General features: G+C 33.3%; 2 protein-coding genes across 2 annotated transcripts; both read left to right on the forward strand.

Moving 5' to 3' along the window:
* The first annotated feature begins 1,099 nt into the window (after positions 1–1,099).
* On the forward strand, positions 1,100–5,846 carry LOC125187185 (microtubule-associated protein 70-5-like). The gene is made up of 11 exons (XM_048083721.2): positions 1,100–1,757; positions 2,922–3,007; positions 3,253–3,318; positions 3,455–3,625; positions 3,754–3,924; positions 4,000–4,155; positions 4,235–4,381; positions 4,502–4,573; positions 4,653–5,243; positions 5,355–5,497; positions 5,611–5,846. Exons 1-11 carry the CDS (start codon positions 1,658–1,660, stop codon positions 5,627–5,629), a joined length of 1,722 nt encoding a protein of 573 aa, XP_047939678.1. The 5' UTR covers positions 1,100–1,657; the 3' UTR covers positions 5,630–5,846.
* An 11,133-nt stretch (positions 5,847–16,979) lies between these two features.
* Positions 16,980–20,252, forward strand: LOC125187749 (heavy metal-associated isoprenylated plant protein 8-like). The gene is made up of 5 exons (XM_048084382.1): positions 16,980–17,111; positions 17,300–17,474; positions 18,012–18,232; positions 18,889–18,979; positions 19,698–20,252. The coding sequence occupies exons 1-5, from the start codon at positions 17,103–17,105 to the stop codon at positions 20,021–20,023; spliced, it is 822 nt and encodes a 273-aa protein (XP_047940339.1). The 5' UTR covers positions 16,980–17,102; the 3' UTR covers positions 20,024–20,252.
* The last annotated feature ends 634 nt before the right edge of the window (positions 20,253–20,886 follow it).

The following is a 20,886-nucleotide window of genomic DNA, read 5'->3' on the forward strand; positions in this document are numbered from 1 at the left end:
AAAATATTCATATTTTTCTCATCATCTATTTCTCATGTACGACTTTTTCTATAGCTTAGGTTCGAGTTGTTTCCGAACACTGAACATACTCAATAAATTTTAAAACTCTCTCCGTTAATGAAAAAAGTTTTATTTTGCCATTTTGGGATGTTCATAAAAAATAGTTCCATTTATAAAAATGGAAAATTTTCATCTCATACTTTACATGTTTTTACCTCATCTGTCTTACTTTATCCATATTTTTATACATTTTCTCTCTTATTTTACCATGTTCTCTTTAAAACTCGTGTAATTTACAAATGAGCCTATTTTTTCCGGATGGAGGGAATAATTGTTTGGATCCCCCATCATTAAAAGTCTGGCTCCGCCACTGAACATACGTATTATTATTTTTTCAAAATGAGTGCTCAAAATGAAATGCCTACGTGGAACAGAGGGAGTATATTACTTAATGGGTTTAAATTTTAAACACCGTTTACCAATAAACTTACCAACTAATTCCAAAAGTTATGCAAACAGCTAATTATCGGTCTGACCGGAAGCCAGTTAGTGCAAATTCCATTAAGACCTAATTAAATGATAAAGATTAGGTAAAATACAATTCTTTCTTCATAATCAGTATATTTGGTTTGAACATTGAATTTAATCTACTCCACTATCTTTGTCTACTTCTCTATTTATGAATTATGAAGATTGGATTATCATACTACACTGGTGTAGGTAGAGATGTTATCTTCCCTTTGTCGCCTCATCAAAACATACTGTTTTTCCATTAACAATTGCCGTATGGCAAGTGTCCTCCACCTGTTTGATTATATTCCTCTTAAATTTTATACATACTTCCAAGCAAAGATCATTATGATATTGTGTTAAAATCTTAAATACTTTTAAGCCACCTCAATACAGGGGATTTATAATCAAAATTTAAATGAATGAGCTGCCACTAAAGTGCTTAATCAGCATTTATTTTAGGAGGGTTTTACGCTTAAGCAATTGAATTTCGTCCTAAACTAGTGCTTTCCCATCAACTTTAGACCACATTGATTAATCTTCTCATTCTTGTCCTTTACAATCTTCGTTATGATGAGTGATGACCCATTTTTCAAAAGCTATACGAAGATGTGGTTTTTTTTATTGTCATTTACACGTTTAGAAAAATTTATCCTTTTGGTGAAAAAATCATTAAGTGGAGTTGGTTTTAATTATCATAGTCTCTTTGAGCAAAATTTGATCTTTCATCAGAACAGATGAAAATACTGCTATGTGCCATATTATTCTTCAATTTCTTGAAACTAGATGAAAAGGGGAAAATATGTAGTAGGAGTGTATAATGTGTGTTTGTTAAAAATGTAACTGATGATGATTGGAAAAGGAGGGAAAGAAGGGGTGAATTTGCGGCCTTGAAATTTTTACTTTCGGGAGTTTGCTTCAGAAGAGGGAAATCCATTCCCTCTCTTTGCGGTCAATTTCTTGCAAGAATGGACTCTCTCTCTATCTCATTCAGGAGTAGGAGAGTCTCTCTCCTAAGCATAACTAAACCCTTAACAACTCCTCGTTATATTACTCAATAAAACCCCTTCGATTTTTGTAATGTTACTACAGACATATTCTTTTTGAGCAGCCATTTGTTGCAATAGAGAGACATAGTCCAAGAAACATGCCAGGCTTCCAAGCATTTGGCGGTGAAGATGTTTCCCTTCTTTCTCATCCCGACCCTGTTGTGTTGGAGCTCAACAGATTGCAGAATCAACTCAAAGGTTCGTCATCATCATCTCTCTCTTTCTTTGCTCTCTTTGTATGTTTATGCTGCTTCAACAACATTTGCTATTGAGTGTGTCATTTTTCACCAATGAAATTATAGTATTGAGATACTAATAACAGAATAAGTTCAGAGTTCCTGTTACATTTGACGTGGCCACTGTTTCATATTGTCATGATCCCTACATGAAAGTTTCATATGCTTATGGAATCATGTATGATATTTTCTCTGTTTCTGAATCAACAATTTTTTGCCATATTGCCAATCTGTTGCTACTGAGGTATCATTTTGCATGGTAATGGTAGGCTATTTGGCTCACGTACAAAGAGAAGTTTTACCTTAGTCTCATTTAGTTCTTGGTAGGACATCTATTTGAAGAGCTTGGTTGCAAGGGATTAGCCACTGTAGAACTACAATTCAAACTTGTTTTTCCTTGACAGTTTCTCTCTCTCTGGTTGGTAGTGGAGAGATTCTAGTTTCGAATGCTTGCTGTCTCTGGAAACATTGCGTTAGATGTTGTTATAGTGTCTGATGGCCATTCTAAAACAAGATAGAATGTGAGCGAGCATTCCTCTACGAAAGTAGATGTTGTCTGGACCCACCAATAATGTCATCTAATGTCGTTGCTCTGCTTTTTGTGTATCTAAATCAGAACCAAGGCATTGCTTCCTTATTTAGAAGTAGCCTTCATGATGTTGTTAGATCGTAGTTTTCAAAGTTTTCTTGACTCTCTCCGAATGACTTAGGATGAAGATATGGGAATATGCTATTAGTTCATAAAATTCTGTTTGGAAACCATAATGCTGTGTTAAGCAACATTTTCTCATCGGAAAATAAACAAGTTGGAACTTGATTTCACTAGTTTTCTTGCACGCTTATATGGTTTATTAGCGGCATTATAGCTCAATCAGGATATGTTCATATGCTTTGCAATCACATTCGAAATTCTCAGCTTATTCCATGGAGATCCTCGTTCACAATGTTCTTTCTACTCTTCTCAACTCATATTTATGAATGCAGAACAACAAAAAATGAGTTGAAACGGCCATCTTAACATTTTTTTCTGCAAAAGGAAGTGAGGATGGATTTCTTCTTGGATGTCTTTAACACTGATAATTAATAATGGCACAGACATTATAAGCTTAATTTTGTGCCATTGCAGAGAAGGAGAGGGAACTGGGAAAATCTCAAAGTGAAATTCGAGCACTGAGAGCAACTGAAGCACTGAAGGATAAGGCTTTGGAGGAGGTAAAATTGATCTGTTTCCCCATCTCCTTGCAATCTCAATTTGGTTCTGTATTAAAGCAAAAGAGAGCTAACCCAGATATAATATACTGTATTAGTTTTAATGTGTATATATATGAAGTGAATATTATAATTGCAGTTGATTCTGCAGTTTAGAAAATGAAAAAGATTTTTTTTAAGCTTATCTCATCGTCCCTAGAAATATCATCATGATTGCTTTCTCACGTGTGCGCTATTCGATTTTCCAGCTTGGAAGTGAAGTCAAGAGGTTGGAAGAGAAGCTAAGATTGAATGGAAACCATCTTGAGCAGAAGGTGTGAATGAATTTATGGATACACCATACGTTGCATATATGTATATGTCTTGTTTAATGTAAAATCATTTTGCTTGTCTTTAAAAATAACAAACTGAAATAGAGGTGATTGCGCGTTTTGGGTGTACTTAATGCAGCGTCTTGACATCAAGAAGCTCACAGATGAAAAGAAGGAAGCACTGGCTGCACAATATGCAGCTGAAGCAACTCTTAGAAGAGTTTACGCCAATCAAAAAGATGATGATTCTATTCCCATCGAGTTAGTCATTGCGCCTCTAGAGGCTGAACTGAAGATTCATAAAAACGAGGTAATAAAGATGATGGTAAAGAAAATTTCTTGCCATATGTCTTCCTATATCTTCACCAGTGCACTATAAAATACCACATTTTAGTGATGTATTGAGATTATATTAGTTATTTTGAAACATTTTTTCAGGTTGCAGCATTACAGGAGGATAAGAGGGCACTTGAGCGTCTTACAAAATCCAAAGAAGCAGCATTGCTTGAAGCTGAGAAAATACTGAGAAGTGCCCTGGAAAGAGCATTGATAGTCGAGGAGGTCCAAAATCAAAATTTTGAGCTTCGGAGGCAAATTGAGATATGCCAGGTACGATATATATAGATCATATCAATGAGGCTTTTATATAAGTGCAAAATCTCTAACTAGGATGCATATATACAGGAGGAGAACAAAATACTTGAAAAGACAAATAGATGTAAGGTATTAGAGGTTGAAAAGCTTAGCCAAACCATCAAAGAGCTCGAGGAAGCCATACTTAATGGTGGAGTAGCAGCCAACACCATCCGTGATTACAAGCGACAGATATCTGAACTTAACGTAAGGAAGAATCTTTTCTAAGGAAGATCCTCTGCATTTGATATATCATAGTAATTTAAATTTATCGATATATTTGTAGGACGAGAAGAGGACTTTAGAAAGGGAACTTGCAAGAATAAAAGTTTCAGCAAACCGAGTAGCAACAGTGGTGGCTAATGAGTGGAAAGATGAGAACGACAAAGTTATGCCTGTTAAACAATGGCTAGAAGAGAGAAGGCTGCTGCAGGTATACCAGATCATGTCAAGTTTTCTATCAGCTTGATTAATATATAGCTGAATCTTGCCAGTTTATGAATGCATTGAATTTGTAGCTTTTTTTCTTAATTGTAAGATTTCTATGTTGTAGGCAGAGATGCAGAAGTTAAAAGACAAATTAGCAATCTCAGAGAGAACTGCCAAGGCAGAGGCGCAACTCAAGGTGACACTTCAGATATTATTGTGTTAATAAAGATTCTACTATTTTGTTGGGACCTAATTATGCAAAAACATTTTTGCAGGATAAGTTGAAGTTGAGGCTGAAGACAATCGAAGAAGGATTAAAGAATGCATCTTCGTTCTCTATAAATACTAACGGATCCTACAAGGATGTGAAGTCTAGCAGCTTCTTTGGAATCCTGTCAAGTAATACCAGAGCAAAGAAGAGATCCATGTCACAACCTAGGGGATCTACCATCACTAAAAGCGCAATGCAGATGCTGGATGAAAAACAGATGGCGGTCAATGCTGAAATGAACCATATCAATAGCTTGAAGAAGAAAAATCCCATATCTGAAAGTTTGTCTAAAAAGAGTCTGTGGGCTTCTCGAAACAAGGTTATTGGCAATAGTGGAAAGGAAAATGCAGAGACGAACAAGAATGCCATGGTCAATGACAAGATACAGAAAAAAGACGATGTTACAGAAATGGGAAACACAACGGGTATAACCGGTTGCAACAATGATATGAAATGCTTGGAGATTGCTGATATAGATGGTGAAGATATGGTATCGGGAGTTTTGTACGACAGGCTTCAGAAAGAAGTTATACATTTGAGGAAGTCCTCTGACTTGAAAGACATGACTCTGCACTCTAAAGACGAAGAAATCAAGGTAGATTTACTAGCAATTCCTCTCTTTCTCTGACACACACACACCATTGTAATATCTATGCTTTGAGATAGGCATTGAATCATCACACAAGGTGCATCATTTGGGTTGCAGTTTCTTATGAAGAAGGTCGAAACACTGGCTAGAGCCATAGAAGTGGAGTCCAAGAAAATAAAGAGAGAAGCAGCAATAAGAGAGAAGGATTCAGCATTGGTAAAGCTGGATGAGAAAACAAGGAGCCCAAACTCATCCAAAAGGTAAGCATTGTAGTACTAGACTTCCCCATGCTTTTCCCTCTTTACCTCGGTGTTTCTCATGGGACACGCCAATTTTTTTTTATCGGTGACGGTTATTTGTTACGATTAATTAGGTCTGTGAGTGCCTCTTGAAGATACATTGCTGGGACTGAGGAAGTCTCTAGAACAATAGACATGGTTTAAAGATCTGTGATGTAAATAGGCAGCTTCATTTGCATGAATGCCAGATAGCAGAAATAATATTAGAGCTGTGAAATGGTGAGTGCTTAGCTACTAGCTAGCTTCATGAGTTGTAGGGTGTGATTCTTCCCTTAAATTATCTGATTTTCCTGTATATATCTGTACAGAACTATTTTCCTCAGCAGATTATTGAATAAATTATATGTTTATTTACACAACAAGAAGCAATAAATATCCCATCTCAATACTATAATTCAAAATCTTCAAAATGACACTTATCTTAAGAACTACTACTCCGTTTACTGTCTAGATAGAAATAGAATACAAGACACACCACCTCTCAATTTTCATCACGGAAAACCAGGGTTGCAAAGCTACGGTAGCTAAGAAGAACTTGAAATTCCAGTTTTTACTCTACAACTCTGGAATTGTAGCTAAAGATGGCCTCCATTTCCTACACCTTTTTCCTACTGACCGAATCACAATGTGCGTCGACTTGAGCTCTTCCAAGCTTGAGATTAGGAGCTGTAGCTGTTTCCTGTTCACCACTATCTTCATTCTCTGGAAACTCTGAGGCTGCATTTCTCCTGACTTGAGCAATGCAGACTGAGGCGACGTTTCCCCGCACAGTGTGGCTGTCTCCAAGCCACCTGTGCTCTGCGAATCCTCGAGTTGTTGATCATCCTCAACAGGTCTAACTTTCTTGTTTCGGGAAGGCAGTGCACATGCTGAACCAATGCAATTCCCCATTTTGAATATGTGCAGCTCAGAATACAAAAGTGTGTGTATATATATTGACTGTGTGTGTGTGTGAACTCTTATATCACGTCTCAGCCACTAAAACAAACGTGCATACCACCTTGATGGAATGATGGTTGTTCCAAGGAATTTAGTGGAGAAGCAAATAATAAAATAAAATTTTCCAGGAATTCTGTTTTTAAGTATTATGGCAATTAGTAGTTACTTAAGCGACCATGTGAATTGTTTATTTGAAAGAGGCCAAATTGGCTGTCCGCAGCTCGAAGTATTTAGAGGGGGGGAATGCACCTTTGTGGTTGACTCTTTGAGGCATAATTAGTAATACTATTCCATCTAGAGAGTCAAACTCTTTGGTGATTGGCAAAGTTCACGTTTAACTCGAAAGTCAGATGCACTAGTGTCTATCAACGGTGGAATTGGAATTGTTAGGGAATGTATAGTGGCGGATACAGGATTTGTCATTTGGGGGTACGAGATGAATGATAAATAATTAAATAAAACTAAAAAAAAACAGAAAATAGTGGTAAAATATTTGAAATATTATTCAATTTTTAACCCGTGTATTTTAAAATAAAATAAACCAAAAACTATACATAACATCTAATTTATTTTTCTACAAGTCTTCATTTTCTCAAAGCGATGGGCTATATCATCATCAGAGACTTGTAGAAACATTTTTTTTCTCATTGTAAGTCACCAAACAATCATCAGGTTGATCACCAATTCTATTTCGCAACTTATTCTTACAAACGTCATTCCAGAAAATACTCTCTCTACACTTGCGGTAGCAACTGGAAGAATCAAAATCAACTTGATAAGCAAAAAGACAAAGGGGTAAGCCGCATCCCTCTTTGTTTCAACAAGCTTCATTGAAAAAGAACTAAGAGCTTGCAAATTCTGAAAGCCATTATCTCTTCTCATATCCTCCATGAGTATAACAAGTTGACAATCAAGAGACCTCAAATCAATGCTTGAAAAATTAGGAGGATAAAAACTTGCAAGTTTGAGTACAATTTTCTATGTCAAAAGAAGAGAAGCCATCTCTAGGAAGCAAGCTTATATTTTATTTTATTTTCTTAGATGATTCTTCCTTCAATATTCATAGCTATCTTTTGGAAATTTTATAAAATACATTACTAATAAAATTATATATATAATAATAGTAGTGAAAAAGAAAAAAATTTGGGGGAACTACCGTCCCCCCTTGTTTTGAATTGCCTCCGCCAGTGGGAATGTAGGGAATGTCAGAATGGTAACACCAATTTTTATTTTTTTTTATTAAGGATCCCATTTTTTTTGATAATAATAATAATAATAATAATAATAATAATAATAATAATAATAATAATTTAATCTATCAAATTATGTATGGATTCAATGTGAAATAGAGTAAAGTTCTCTCAAAAATACAACACTACAAAGAGCCTGTTTTATCGAGCATACAGTTTACGTGGAAAATACGTGCATTTTTCGAGCACATGCTACACTGCCGAATATTACCTATGCATTTGGACTAGTTGTTCAATCCATGTTGAACATTTATCAAGTATCAACCTGTCAACCACGTCTACAAATTAGACCTGTCAACCGTAATTTTATAATGACACAACAATATCGAAGCTCTTTTATCAATTTTATACTACTCTCTCCGACCTCCGTCCTATAAAAATAGTGCTGAATTTTTTTTTCCGACAATCCTATATAAATAGTCTAAATCTATTTATGAAAATACTTTCTTCTTCTCTTTTACTTTATTATTTATAGGTCCCACCATCCAGTGCATTATTTTAACTTACTTTTTCTCCTTCCCTCTTTGCGGAATCGGCTATGATTTACCACCAGTTTTCGAATACTCTTAATGGTTGAAGACATGGGCGGCTGGATCAATTCAATCGGTGATCCAACAATTAAAATCAAAATTAATAAACTACTCTCTTTTTCTTCATACCTGCTATATGCATCACTCCAAAATTGATGGCTGAGTATGAAGGCATGTGCTATGCCATCATTGAAAATAGAGTACTCCCTCCGTTCCCGATTAAAAATTACATTTTTCCATTTCGGTCTGTTCCTAATTAAAAGTCACACTTCATTTTTACCATAAATAATAAATAGGTCCCACATTCCACTAACTCAATTCACTCACATTTTATTATAAAACCAATATATAAAAAAATGGGTCCCACATTTCTCTAACTTTTTCAACCAACTTTTCTTTATATTTTTTAGAACCCGTGCCCGGTCAAAGTGTGACTCCTAATCGAGAACGGAGGGAGTACTACATATTATGCTATCACTCAGTGTGATCAGACACAAGAGATAAAGTTGTCGTCGATGTCGTAAAACTAAATTGGCGCAACGACAATCACTATCAAGGAGTAACATAAGTAAAATGAAAGAGTTGGGGAAAAGCCGCCTCATCATGGGATTAGTGGCAACTCTTGGAATTTAGCGAAATTTTGCACGCTCGCAACGGGTGATTAGATTGGTCGATCGTGATTCCACTAGAATCTACCATCTACTGAGAATTACTCCCTCTGTCCCATTAAAAATGAAACGTTTTCCTTTTTTGGTTGTCCCATTAAAAATGAAACGTTTCCTAAAATGGAAACAATTCTATCTTTACTTTTTCATCTCTCTTACTTTACTCTTTCTTCATTAACTCACAAAACAACACTGCATAAAATCCCGTGCCGATTCTCAAATATTGCATTTTAAGTGGGACGGAGGGAGTATTATATATTAGAACTTTTTCTTAATTTCTATTATATTCTTGCAACTCATTGGAAAACAATTTAGTTCCATGTAACTTTTTATTTCTTAGTATAAGTATAGCGGAAAAAGGAAAGAAAATAACCAAGTAAACAATAAAAGTTGAAGAATGATAATACACAGAGAGGGCCAGCTCGCTCCATCATCTTTGAAAGATTATTATTTGGTGACGAGTTTATCTTCAAATAAATTTTTTCTGGTTAAATGATATACACGTGGACAGAACAAGAAAAACAAATTCGCTCTGAAATTTAAAAAAATATACTCCAATATTTAATTAAAAGGTAATTCATTATGTTGTTTTGTCCAATTTAAAAAAATTAAATCGAACGAAAAAAATATAAATATGCAATCAAATTTAGAAAAACTAATACTAGTAGTAGTTTATTATTAGAATAAAAACTATTCTATCTGTCCCAACTAAATTATGACATTCCTTTTAGTCACGAAGATTAAGAAATTGTGTTGAATGAGTAATAAAATAAAGTACGAGAGAAGAAAAAAGTAAGAGAGATAAGAGAGATGGAGTAAAGTAGGTGATTGAGTAAAGTAGAAGTAATTATATGTTTTGTTTTCGTAAAAAAGAAATGATTCAACTTTGTTGGGACCTCCCCAAAAATGAATATGACTCAATTTAGTTGAGACGGAGGAGAGAGTAGTAACTTAGTTGTTGTAATTTTGTTATTTATCTTTTAATTTGATTTTATTATTTTGTGGAGTCAAATGAGTTAATCCAATAATTGTTTTGTTAAGTTGTAAAGTACTCCTATATCGCAGAATAATTTTAAGTGAATCCAATTAATATCAACGTCACATTAATTAAATAAAGCCATTTATGTAAGTGGTACAGTTATTTAAACAAAATAAATTAATAATCTCTATAAATAAAATTAATCAAACTCGTACAGTTATTTAAACAAAATAAATTAATAATCTCTATAAATGAAATTAATCAAACCCATTTTAAAAAGCCCAATTAAATGTAACCTAATAATCAAACACACTGCTATCTTCTTCTGAGCTATTTTCTTTCCTTTGCCCGATCTGAATTTTTTTTTCTTCTCGATGCAATCCATCAATTTTAAAGTGATTTTATTAATTATTCTACTCTTTTCTCTATTAGTATTAAGTTTCTCTCTACGAATCTATAATAGACATAACATCTGGACAGGAGCGGCCATAGCCGGGTAATAGATCTAATGCCGACCCACTGAAGAGGCGACCTTGATTGCACATTTATTTCAATTTTACTATTTTTTTCTCAAAGTCACTTTCTCTTTTAACTTTTAAATGGTTAAATAAGTTGTCCAATTCTTTATATAATGTGAATTAGGACCAAGTGTATACAGTGTTTGAGAATAAAGATCTTAAATTTGTTTCCAATTCTTTATATAATTCTTAATGTGAATTAGGACCCAAGATCTTAAATTTATTTCCAATTCTTTATATAATGTGAATTACGATCCAAGTGTTATACAGTATTTGAGAATAAAGATCTTAAAAATTTGTAAGGAATCATTAATATATTATATAGCGAAATAAACAAGTGCATAATAACATATTTAATAATGTATATACATTAGAGATTTTATACATTATAGTTTTCGAATACAATTTATAAGGAGATAATAGATATATAAGCAAAAGTAACAATGTAAACCGATTGAATCTAAATATATATTATATGGAAGCCAAAATTGTGTTCAACTATTGAAACATGAGATATTTTATATGCGCAGTTGAATAGTTGTGATCGTGGATTGATTAATTTCTTTTAATGCTCTATACTCTATCAGATTATATTGTTTAAATCATTCTAGAAACTAGTTTATAGTTCTTTGTCCTTCATAACTTAAAAAAATAAGTAGTAGACCAATTTTTTCTTTTTTTCCTCTGGACATTTTTTCTTCACACATTATCCTCATTTTATATACTACGTATTTTATTTGAAAATCATCATTTATTTCCACTATTTTTTGGCTAAAATTACTACTTTTGTTTGGAGGAAGAAATATACAAAGTCCATCTTAGTTGATCGAGTTCCTGGATTATTTAAAAACTGGCTCTTCATTCTTCACATATAGACAACGCCTTATTAGCTTTACATTTCAATTTCCTGTCAAATCTTTCTTAGTAGGCGTTCATTTTTAAAAAAATTCTATTGTGTGGTTTTGGTAATGGTATAGTATTACTAATACGTAGTCCACCGCACCTCCACAGCCACAACCTGAAACCAGACACAAACGCCTCATTTGATCGCGGGTCCCAAACACCGACCATTTGTACGCATTTATTGCTTGACCCGGGGCTGCACTACCAAATTACCCATCCAAAACACACGTATGTTGTTTAAATTCGACATGAATTTTAATATATTTTCAATATTTCTAAATTTGCAACATAATCAACTAAAATATTGGAGAACTCTAACTAAGCTCGAAACAAATCCTTAAAATACAATTTCCTCTTTGAACAATGTGATTCCAATTGTCAGTAGTAGGCCATCCTAAAATTTCGGGTACCCGATCCCGAATTTCCTAAAATCTAATATACGATACCCTATCCAAAAATGATTTCGGGTACTCGGATACCCGACTCGGGTATCCAATCCCGATTTTGGATTTTTATTTTAATTCTTTTAATTATTTTTTTAAAGAAAATTAACTACGATCTTTTAGAAATATAAACATCACAATTCATACATTAACCCAAAATATGACTTAAGAGTGAAGGATTTTGGGAGTATATTTAATTATTTAATTTTTTAAATAATAGAATAAATACATAATATATTAATTTTTTTAAAAAAATTAAAAATTCGGGTAATTTGGGTATACCCGATCGGGTATCGAATTACCCGATAATCCAAAAATCCTATACCCGAACTCGATCCCAAAACCCAAAAAATCGGATCGGGTATCCAATTACCCGATATTTCGGGATTGAATATCGGGTATCTAATTCCCGTAGATACCCGATATCCATTTTGACAGCCCTAGTTGGTAGAAAATCAAATATCCCTCCCAAGCTAAAGATCACTCAATTCACTCACGCAAGGTGTAAGGAAATTTCTCACTCTCAATAACTAATAAAATTGCAATGTATAAGGTAGTATAACTTTATCACATATAGCTAAGGAGGGTCTTTGCATCGAATGAAATAGGGCTTTTGGACCATCTAATATAGCCAATTAGTAGATCATAGGGGTTGTAAGCAAGTGAAAGTGATTTATCAAAACATGTGTATTTCCAAAATAATCACAATTACCTACAATTAAATCCAAAAACTAGAAATGCACGCGTTTTTTTTCTTTTTATCATATATGCCTTTCCCTTGCATTATTCCTTTTCTTGATTTTTTTTCTTAATTTTTTTTTTTCATTTTCTGGCAGCTTCTATTTTCTCCTTTTTTTTTTCTTTTAAATCTATTTTTGTAGTGGGGTGCAGATTTATTTTTGAACAATACAAAACTATATACAAATACAAAATGCACTCTTCTCTAAAGATGATGATCATGTTGGAGTAACTAAGAATACTTTTTACACAAAGGAAAAACCATTTGCTAACTTGAAAGAGTTAGGCTTAATATTTAAAGTGACAATTAGAGTTATTTTCTTTTGGTTGACCTTTTAAATATTAGGCTTTTCCTAATATCCTTTATCATATGCTATAATGGCCAAATGCGATCATGTAAAACAGTTAAACACTCTAAAAAAAAAAAAAAAAAATCAATGTAAAAAGCGTTCTACTTTATCGCTCAAGCCTCACCATTTTTGTGTTTTAAGTTATAAACTCGCATCTATTTAGGTTAGATTGGTAGTTTGATATCCACAATGTCGAGCTTTTCAGGTTGAATCCTTAATTTCCAATCAATTATACGATTATAGCAAGTCTAACGAGTTTGTTGAAGATATGCTAATAATACAGATGAAACGAGCTAAAAAGACGAAGAAACAGACATCAGTAAAAAAAAATGTCAGTTTACCGACGGAAAATTTTCGTAACGAATTACCGACGGAATATTTTTCGCTACGAATAACCGATGTAATTACCGACGGAATATTCGGTCACAAACTTTTTCCTTTTTTTAATAAAGTATTTTCCATCGGTAATTCCGTAGGTAAAAAAAAAATTTACCGACGAGTTGTTTACCGAAGGAAAAATATTGTCCATCGGTAAAGAACTCGTCGGTAAATTTTTTTTGACCGACGGAATCACCGACGGAAAATACATTAATTAAAAAAGAAAAAGAATTAGCGACGGAAAATTCCGTCGGTAATTCGTAGCGAAAATTTTCCGTCGGTAATTCCGTCGGTAACTGACATTTTTTTGTAGTGCATCAGATGTCGGAAGATCCACTCGGTCTGAATGGTCTGGACTTCTACAGCCACTCAAACTAAGTGATACCAAGGCAAGGTAATACTCCATCCGTCGCAAGGTAGTTGAATCGTATTTCCTTTTTAATTGTCTTAAGGTAGTTGAGTCATTTCCTTTTTTGGTAAACCTTTATTCATTGTCTTAATTTACTCTCTCTTACATCAATCTTACTTTATTCTGTCTCTTACTTTACTCTTCCACTTTAACCTTTAACAAATCAATTTCTTAAATCTTGTGCCCAAAAATTGGCTCTGATACCAATTGCTGGGGTTTGGTGCCCCTTGCACAGCGGAAGACTTGTACAAAACAAATAAATCAGATACGGATCTATTTGACCGATTATGCGATTAATCAATTCACATGTTAAACAGAAAATTGCATGCTAGAACGCAAATAATTCATGCTCATAGAAAGTAAATCCTAAACATGAATACTACGGTTTAGAGTTACCGATTTGATTCTCCAAAGAATCGACGATTGCTCGCGCCTTCTCCACATGATGATCTTCAATACTAGACCACGGATCTTCTCTCTGGTTCCCGAACTATATCTCGATATCAGGGTGGGCTGATCTTATCAAAATACTAGGACTCGAATAAAGAAGACAGAAGAATTCCTCACGGAGGAGGAGCTGAAATTCTCACGGAGGAGAAAAACAATAAAATTTCGTCCTCCTTCAAGAATAGAAGGAACGAAAATTTCAGAAGAAATTAATGAATGATTCTGTCTCCTTTATTCTCCTATTTATATTAAGTTCCTTTTGGTCCCAGACAGAGATCTATGGAAGGTTTTGGATATGGGCTCGCCCAATTAGCTTTTTACTAATTAAATTGAACCCACAATTTAATACAAGCTTATATTGGAATATTACGAGCAGCCACTACAGAAGTAATATTGAACTCTCCCCATCCAAATCCGAAATTACAAGTAATCTGGGTTTCCGTTGTTTATTATTTATTTCCCGCGCTTAAGATATAAATGTCCATTAATTAATTAATGTCTGCTATGGACTTAATTAATTAATATCTTATTAATTCCAAGAGTGGACTTAGCAAGAAACATTTATTTATTATTCATAGAGTAATAAAACTCCAACTGGCCAGTTTTCCGAATAATAAAACCTTGTTCGAGCTCCTCTTGAGGACATTATCAAACGAGACTCACCTCGTGCACGTTTCAACATAATAGCAATCCTAGCACCGCTAGATATTAATCACCACTACCCAATATATCAGGATTATTGGGTTGCGAAAAACCCGCACCATTTGATAAGTCAAAGTAGTGCATAATCAATACCGTATGCTCAATGCTAACATATGTAGATTAAGAAATAACATTTTATCAAGACCTAGTCTTTCAGTAGATAGCATAAAGACACGCCTTGCTGTTAGATCCGTTCAGTGCTATACCACACCAATGTCAAATTATTTCAGTAAGGCTTAGAAATATGCGGACTGACATTGCAACCTTTCACGATAGGTAGCCAAAGCCTATCTAGGTTGTGAAATTCTTCTTTTTCTTTTGCAAAGCATTGCATAGATCTGACCGTGTTATCTTAAAGTGGACGACGCCCACAATCGGTCTACTAAGCAAAAGATTTAGATTTTGTTTACTTCTTATGCATTTAAATGTTTGTAAAACATCTTATAAATGCACACGCAAATACAATGTAATAATAATAGTGATTCTATCCGTGCGGAACTGCTCGAATAATACTGAATCGGGTTAAAAGTGGATTATAGAGTTTTATGTACACAAGCAAAATTTTATTCGAGCGAAACTTGCTCGAAACATGCTTTTCAGTATATCAAACCTATCAAAGACTAGCGTGCACGTGGAGAGATTGGGATTTGAAAAGGGTAATGCGAATGTCTCCAAGTGTAGATTAAAATTAAATATGTTTGCAACTTGCTAAAAGGATTTAATTCATAAGTTGAATTGATGGTTCTATAACATTGCATCCATTCACGCCATATTAGGATACATATATAGATTAAAAAAACAACTGATCAAACAAAATTATTAAACTAGTAGTACAGCATATATTGGCAGTTTGAATGAAAGGTATGAATTTTACTTTTTAGTTTTTATAATTTTATGAAATTAAAACGTAAGTGGAAAATTAAAATTAATCCTTAATTTAACCGGTTCTTCGGTTCTAACTCTTTGGTTCTCGGTTCTAACCGAGAACCGCCTAAACCCTAAATCCACTAACTAGAACCGAACCTTGACCTTATTATTTCGGTTCTTGGTTAACCGAGAACTGTTTCCCCACCCTTAGCAACCAATACAGAAGATTCACCCAGTCCGAGTGGAACTCATTTCATCTTGATTGAAGACTCACTTGAACCGAGTTTCAATTGATTTATACAGGAAAAGTATAAAATTATTAAAATAAAATTTAACTTTAGTCACATGACAATTTATATAAAATTATCACAGTAACAAAAAAACAAACTTTAGTCATGTGACAATTTATAAAAAAAAAATTAATCCGTCATTCAATGTCTCATTTTTCTTTTTTCGTCCGTTCGACTATAAATTTCTCATTTCACTTTTACTTGTTTTGTCCATAATTAAGTGTATCAAGTTTATTTTTTTATCCGTCCATGATCTGGTGTCTTATTTACTTTTTACTACTTTAGTAATGAGCCTTATATTCTACTACTAGTACTAACTAATCTCACTCATTTTATTATAAAATCAATATAAAAGTATGACTCACACTTCACTAATTTTTTTTACTCATTTTCTACTATATATCTTAGAATATGAGCGAGTCAACTAATGTCACTTTCTACAATCAACTGACTTTTGTTTTTTAAAATTAATTTATAAAAATAAGACTCATATTTAACTAACTTTTTGTATCCCTTTCTTTTATAATATTAAGTTATTTCTTAAAATCTAAGTAGATAAAAAAATTGGATATTTATTAATGAACGAAGGAAGTGTTATAACTACTATTTAACAGAAATACAATATTCGTAATTAACATATTGCTTCTATTCCCTAACCCTTAAAATTTTAAATTTTGAGAACGTACGGTCCAAATTTTATTGTTAACTTAGTAAAGTAGTATAAAATATAAAGGAATCGAAGTATATTAGTCTAATGAAACTCAATCATTATTTATATAATAATAATGTGTGTAAAATATTTCCTAAAAGTAGAAATAGACTAATTTATGAAGGGATTAAAATAGAAGTGTATTAATTTTATGAAAGTAAGAGCAAACTACATTTTGAAGATTGTGGTTTTTTTCGAGTGACAATGGAACTTGGAGCAACAAAGAAAAAAAATGTGCGGAATTATAAAAGCAGTAGGAAATGACAAATCAATATCATGTAGATGGAGGTGGACCCAAGCAATGAGAAGATGAGTCAGCAACGGGAAAAATTTCCTGCATCGCATTGAATACTGACACGTCAGATTTCACTGTCTGCATTCTTCCTATTTCTATTCAACTATTTCCATTCATCTCTCCCAAACAATTAAACAAGAAAAAAGAGTAAGATATGGGCGAAGTAAGTTCCATTTCCCTACATTTTAACCTTCTTTTTTTCCCCCTAATTATGTCTAAAATGCGTGGTTGATTTTGAGGTATTAAGATTCTTTTGAATGCATGATGGTGTGATGGGATGAAGTATATTGAATTTGGAGATTAATTATAAAACGCAATGTTGAAGTGTGTTTTGAGGTGTAATAATTGCAGGAGAAGAAAGAGGATGTGTCGGCGGAGAAGAAAGAAGAAGTAAAAGAAGAGAAAACAGAAGAGGAAAAGAAGAAAGATGAAGAAGAAGAGGAAGTTAAAGAGATTGTGCTAAAAGTGGACATGCATTGCGAGGCCTGCGCCCGCAAAGTTGCACGAGCCCTAAAAGGCTTTCAAGGTTTTTTCATTATTCTATCTTTAAAATAAATGTTTTTGAAGTGCATCACTACATAGTCGATGAAAATTGAGTATATTATTTCAAAGATTTAATTTTAGTAAATGGTTTACGAACTATTGACGCATATGCTCTATGAAAAAAACACTCCTACCTTTGAATTTAGTAGCGTTCCCTTTTAATGGCTATCTTAGATACTGAAGTACTACTATCTGATATTTAATGTTTTCTTAATTGGGATTATTGAAATACTCCTATGGGTGTCATAGTATATTTTTTTTTTGATAAATGTTATTAATTTTATTATTTTTAATAAGTAGCTAGATCTCATATTTAATGAATTAATTTCACTCACAAGTTTTATAAAATCAAATATAATAATTATGAATTTATTGTTAAATTGGTTATGAAAAGAATAATTATTTGAGTTTGATGGTAGCATTTGTTGTCATTACATATAAAAGTGAGTAAAAACAAAAAAATTTGCCGTTGAATTAGAATTTTAGTTGTTCAATTGGAAAAAGGCTTTGCAATGTATAGGAGTGGAGGAAGTAAGGGCGGATTGCAAGGCGAGCAAAGTGGTGGTGAAAGTGAAAGGGAAGGGTGGAGGTGCAGACCCTCTAAAGGTGTGCCAAAGGATTGAAAAGAAAAGTGGTCGAAAAGTGAAAATCATTTCCCCGCTCCCAAACAAGGAACAAGAAGACGATAGTAAGCAGCAAGTGAGCAATGATCCTCAGCCAATTCAAGCAAACAAACAAGAGGTACGTTCTCTCTTTAATTAATTAATTTCTTAATTACAAATCGTGTTTTGTCGTGACCTCTGCTGTGTGTGCAATTTGAGCTGACATGAAAAGCACTCCACATCAAATTGGGACACCCCACCACGTTTAACGATGTAGGACTACTTACCAATTTGTATTTTGTAGCCCCCACTCCATGCATTTGTTGATGATATTTTAATTAAAGAATCAACGAATATTAATTTATTTACTTTGAATCGATGAGATGCTTAAACATGTGTGTAAATTGGATTTATTTCTAGTAGTAGTAGTCAACTCTATTTGTAAGATGCAAATTGCTAAGTGTTCATTCATTCATAGGTGATTGAGGCCTGTGCTAAATTTACCTAATAGCTTGAACAGAATGGAAGATAATTGTTTATGACAAATGGACATCGAACATCAGTCCGATTATGTTGTTCTTGTTGTTGTCGTCGTTCATCAAGGTATTTCAACATAATTACTTCATAGTTGTGGAGCATAGTTGGGACACCCCACCACGTTTAACAATGTAACCAAATCGAGAACAAATTGTAGTACTAGTATTTTGTAAATTTAACCATGTCCTGTTTAATTCCCTGTTTCATTGTATCAATCATCAATAAAGATGTTTGTTGTTTTTCTGTTTCACATTGCAGCCTCCTCCTGTCATAACGGTGGTGTTGAAAGTCAGAATGCATTGCGAAGCATGTGCTCAAGTACTGCAGAAGAGAATTGGTAAAGTTCATGGTAAGTTAGTAAATTTGCAATACATTTCAGCATCTCTGCCTTTGATCATTCACAGATTACTAACCGAATTCTTGGAATTATACAATTAATTAAAAATGATAAAAGTAAGAGAATATACGGTTGAATTCAATTCATCCAACACCATAAAACTGGATACAGACAAGCCAACACAAGTTAGAAGGAAATATATTACTCCCTCCGTCCCGCTTTAGCAGTCCCATTGACTTTTCTGCCCTCTTTTTGTAAAAATGATAAAAAATAGTTAAAGTGGAGAAATGATAAAGTAAGAGAGACAATAATGTAGATAAGACTCTTCTGTATATTATTCTTTCTTTTAATTTACCATTTCTCTTTTTTAACTATTTTTTTTATCATTTTTACAAAAAGAGGGTAGAAAAGTCAATGGGACTGCTAAAGCGGGACGGAGGGAGTAGTACTAAAGCTCACAATAAATCCTCTTGCTGAAAATTGTTACTAATATGGACTAATAATTTCCTACCGTCTTATAATAAGACAGAAATAGGATAGCACTTTGAATTCATTGAAAGTTTGAAACCACAGTGGCTAGAATAGTAGAATGGGATGAAATGTGATGATTTTACCTATAAGAAAGAGATTACATGTGGATAAAGAATTCAATATAAGAAGTTTGAGAGTTGATTAATTTTGAGTTAGCAAGCTGAGTTTAATCTGAGACTAAAACAATGTGTTGTTGCAGGTGTAGAATCAGTGACAACAGAGATTGCAAATGATCGTGTAATCGTGAAAGGCGTACTGGATCCAGAAAAGCTAGTGAACGACGTGTACAAGAGAACAGGCAAACATGCATCAATAGTAAAAGAAGAAGAGAAGAAGGAAGAGGAAAAGGAGGAGGAGAAGCAAGATGATAAGAAAGAGGCAGAAGAGAGCAAGGAAGGCGAAGATGATAAGAAAACGGACATCAAGAAAATGGAGCATTGGCCCTCAAACTACTACCACTTGGAGCATGCTTATGCCCCTCAATTCTTCAGCGATGAGAATCCACACGCCTGCATTGTTATGTAACCAAATAATTAATATTAATTCTCCAAGTTTTATATGTCAATAACGGTGATTGAGTGAGGGATTTATATGTCTGATCACTGACAATATTCAGTTATTAATTATCCTGTGCACAGGAAGTAATAGATAGTCCATTATTACTATGTAAATAGTTGTTTGAGTTGTGGTTGTAATCTATTTTAGGCTTGTATGATCGATCGAGTAAGTTATAACGTGTTTATGTTTTAATTAACGAGGCCATGCTTTATTACCGATGCATGCTTTAATCAGTAGGAGTAGGAATATAATACTAGTAGTACTCCATAAATTTAAATTATTTGCAAAACACTCAATTATGATAAATATATTAAGAATGCATTTTCGGTTGTAGATTTATCATGCAAAAGTAATGAAAAACAAAATTCTAATTCTTTAAATTCCTCATCATTTCTTTTATCTCGATCTATAAACAATACTACATCATTTCTTGTTTCGTATTTCACTCCAATGAGGAAAACTATTGCTGTCATAACTAAGTTATAAGTATATACTATCAAGTTGAATGGTATTATGCTAATATTAAAAAATTATGTGCATATTAATTGATTTGGAACATTATTCTAACAAAACAATAACAAGACATTCAAAAGCTTTTTTTTTTTTTTAGGATAGTTTTCATTATATTTTAATTCTTTTTTCAAATTATACTTTTTCCTATTGACAAATACGACTATACGAAAAATATCTTTCTTAACTCTATAATATTTTTTAACCCTATAAATATTGTTTCTTGGATCCCTGATTGGTGTACACTTCATAGTTCATACTACTGGTGAAAAGCTTAATTTGGTTGGTAGTCTGAGTATAAGATAAGAAAACCACATGCA

Source organism: Salvia hispanica, chromosome 5 (assembly GCF_029641045.1).
Source record: "Salvia hispanica isolate PSC_SH4W2 chromosome 5, Shi_PSC_v1, whole genome shotgun sequence".
In the NCBI taxonomy this organism is placed as follows: Eukaryota; Viridiplantae; Streptophyta; class Magnoliopsida; order Lamiales; family Lamiaceae; genus Salvia; species Salvia hispanica.

Bases quoted from the DNA above. Each gene is read 5' to 3' on its own strand.
- LOC125187185 (XM_048083721.2), top strand. From the start codon at position 1,658: ATGCCAGGCTTCCAAGCATTTGGCGGTGAAGATGTTTCCCTTCTTTCT. The intron at 3,626-3,753 runs GTAATAAAGATG...ACATTTTTTCAG, and splicing joins TGAAGATTCATAAAAACGAG to GTTGCAGCATTACAGGAGGA. The intron at 4,382-4,501 runs GTATACCAGATC...TCTATGTTGTAG, and splicing joins AAGAGAGAAGGCTGCTGCAG to GCAGAGATGCAGAAGTTAAA.
- LOC125187749 (XM_048084382.1), top strand. The intron at 18,233-18,888 runs GTACGTTCTCTC...TTCACATTGCAG, and splicing joins TTCAAGCAAACAAACAAGAG to CCTCCTCCTGTCATAACGGT. The intron at 18,980-19,697 runs GTAAGTTAGTAA...GTGTTGTTGCAG, and splicing joins GAGAATTGGTAAAGTTCATG to GTGTAGAATCAGTGACAACA.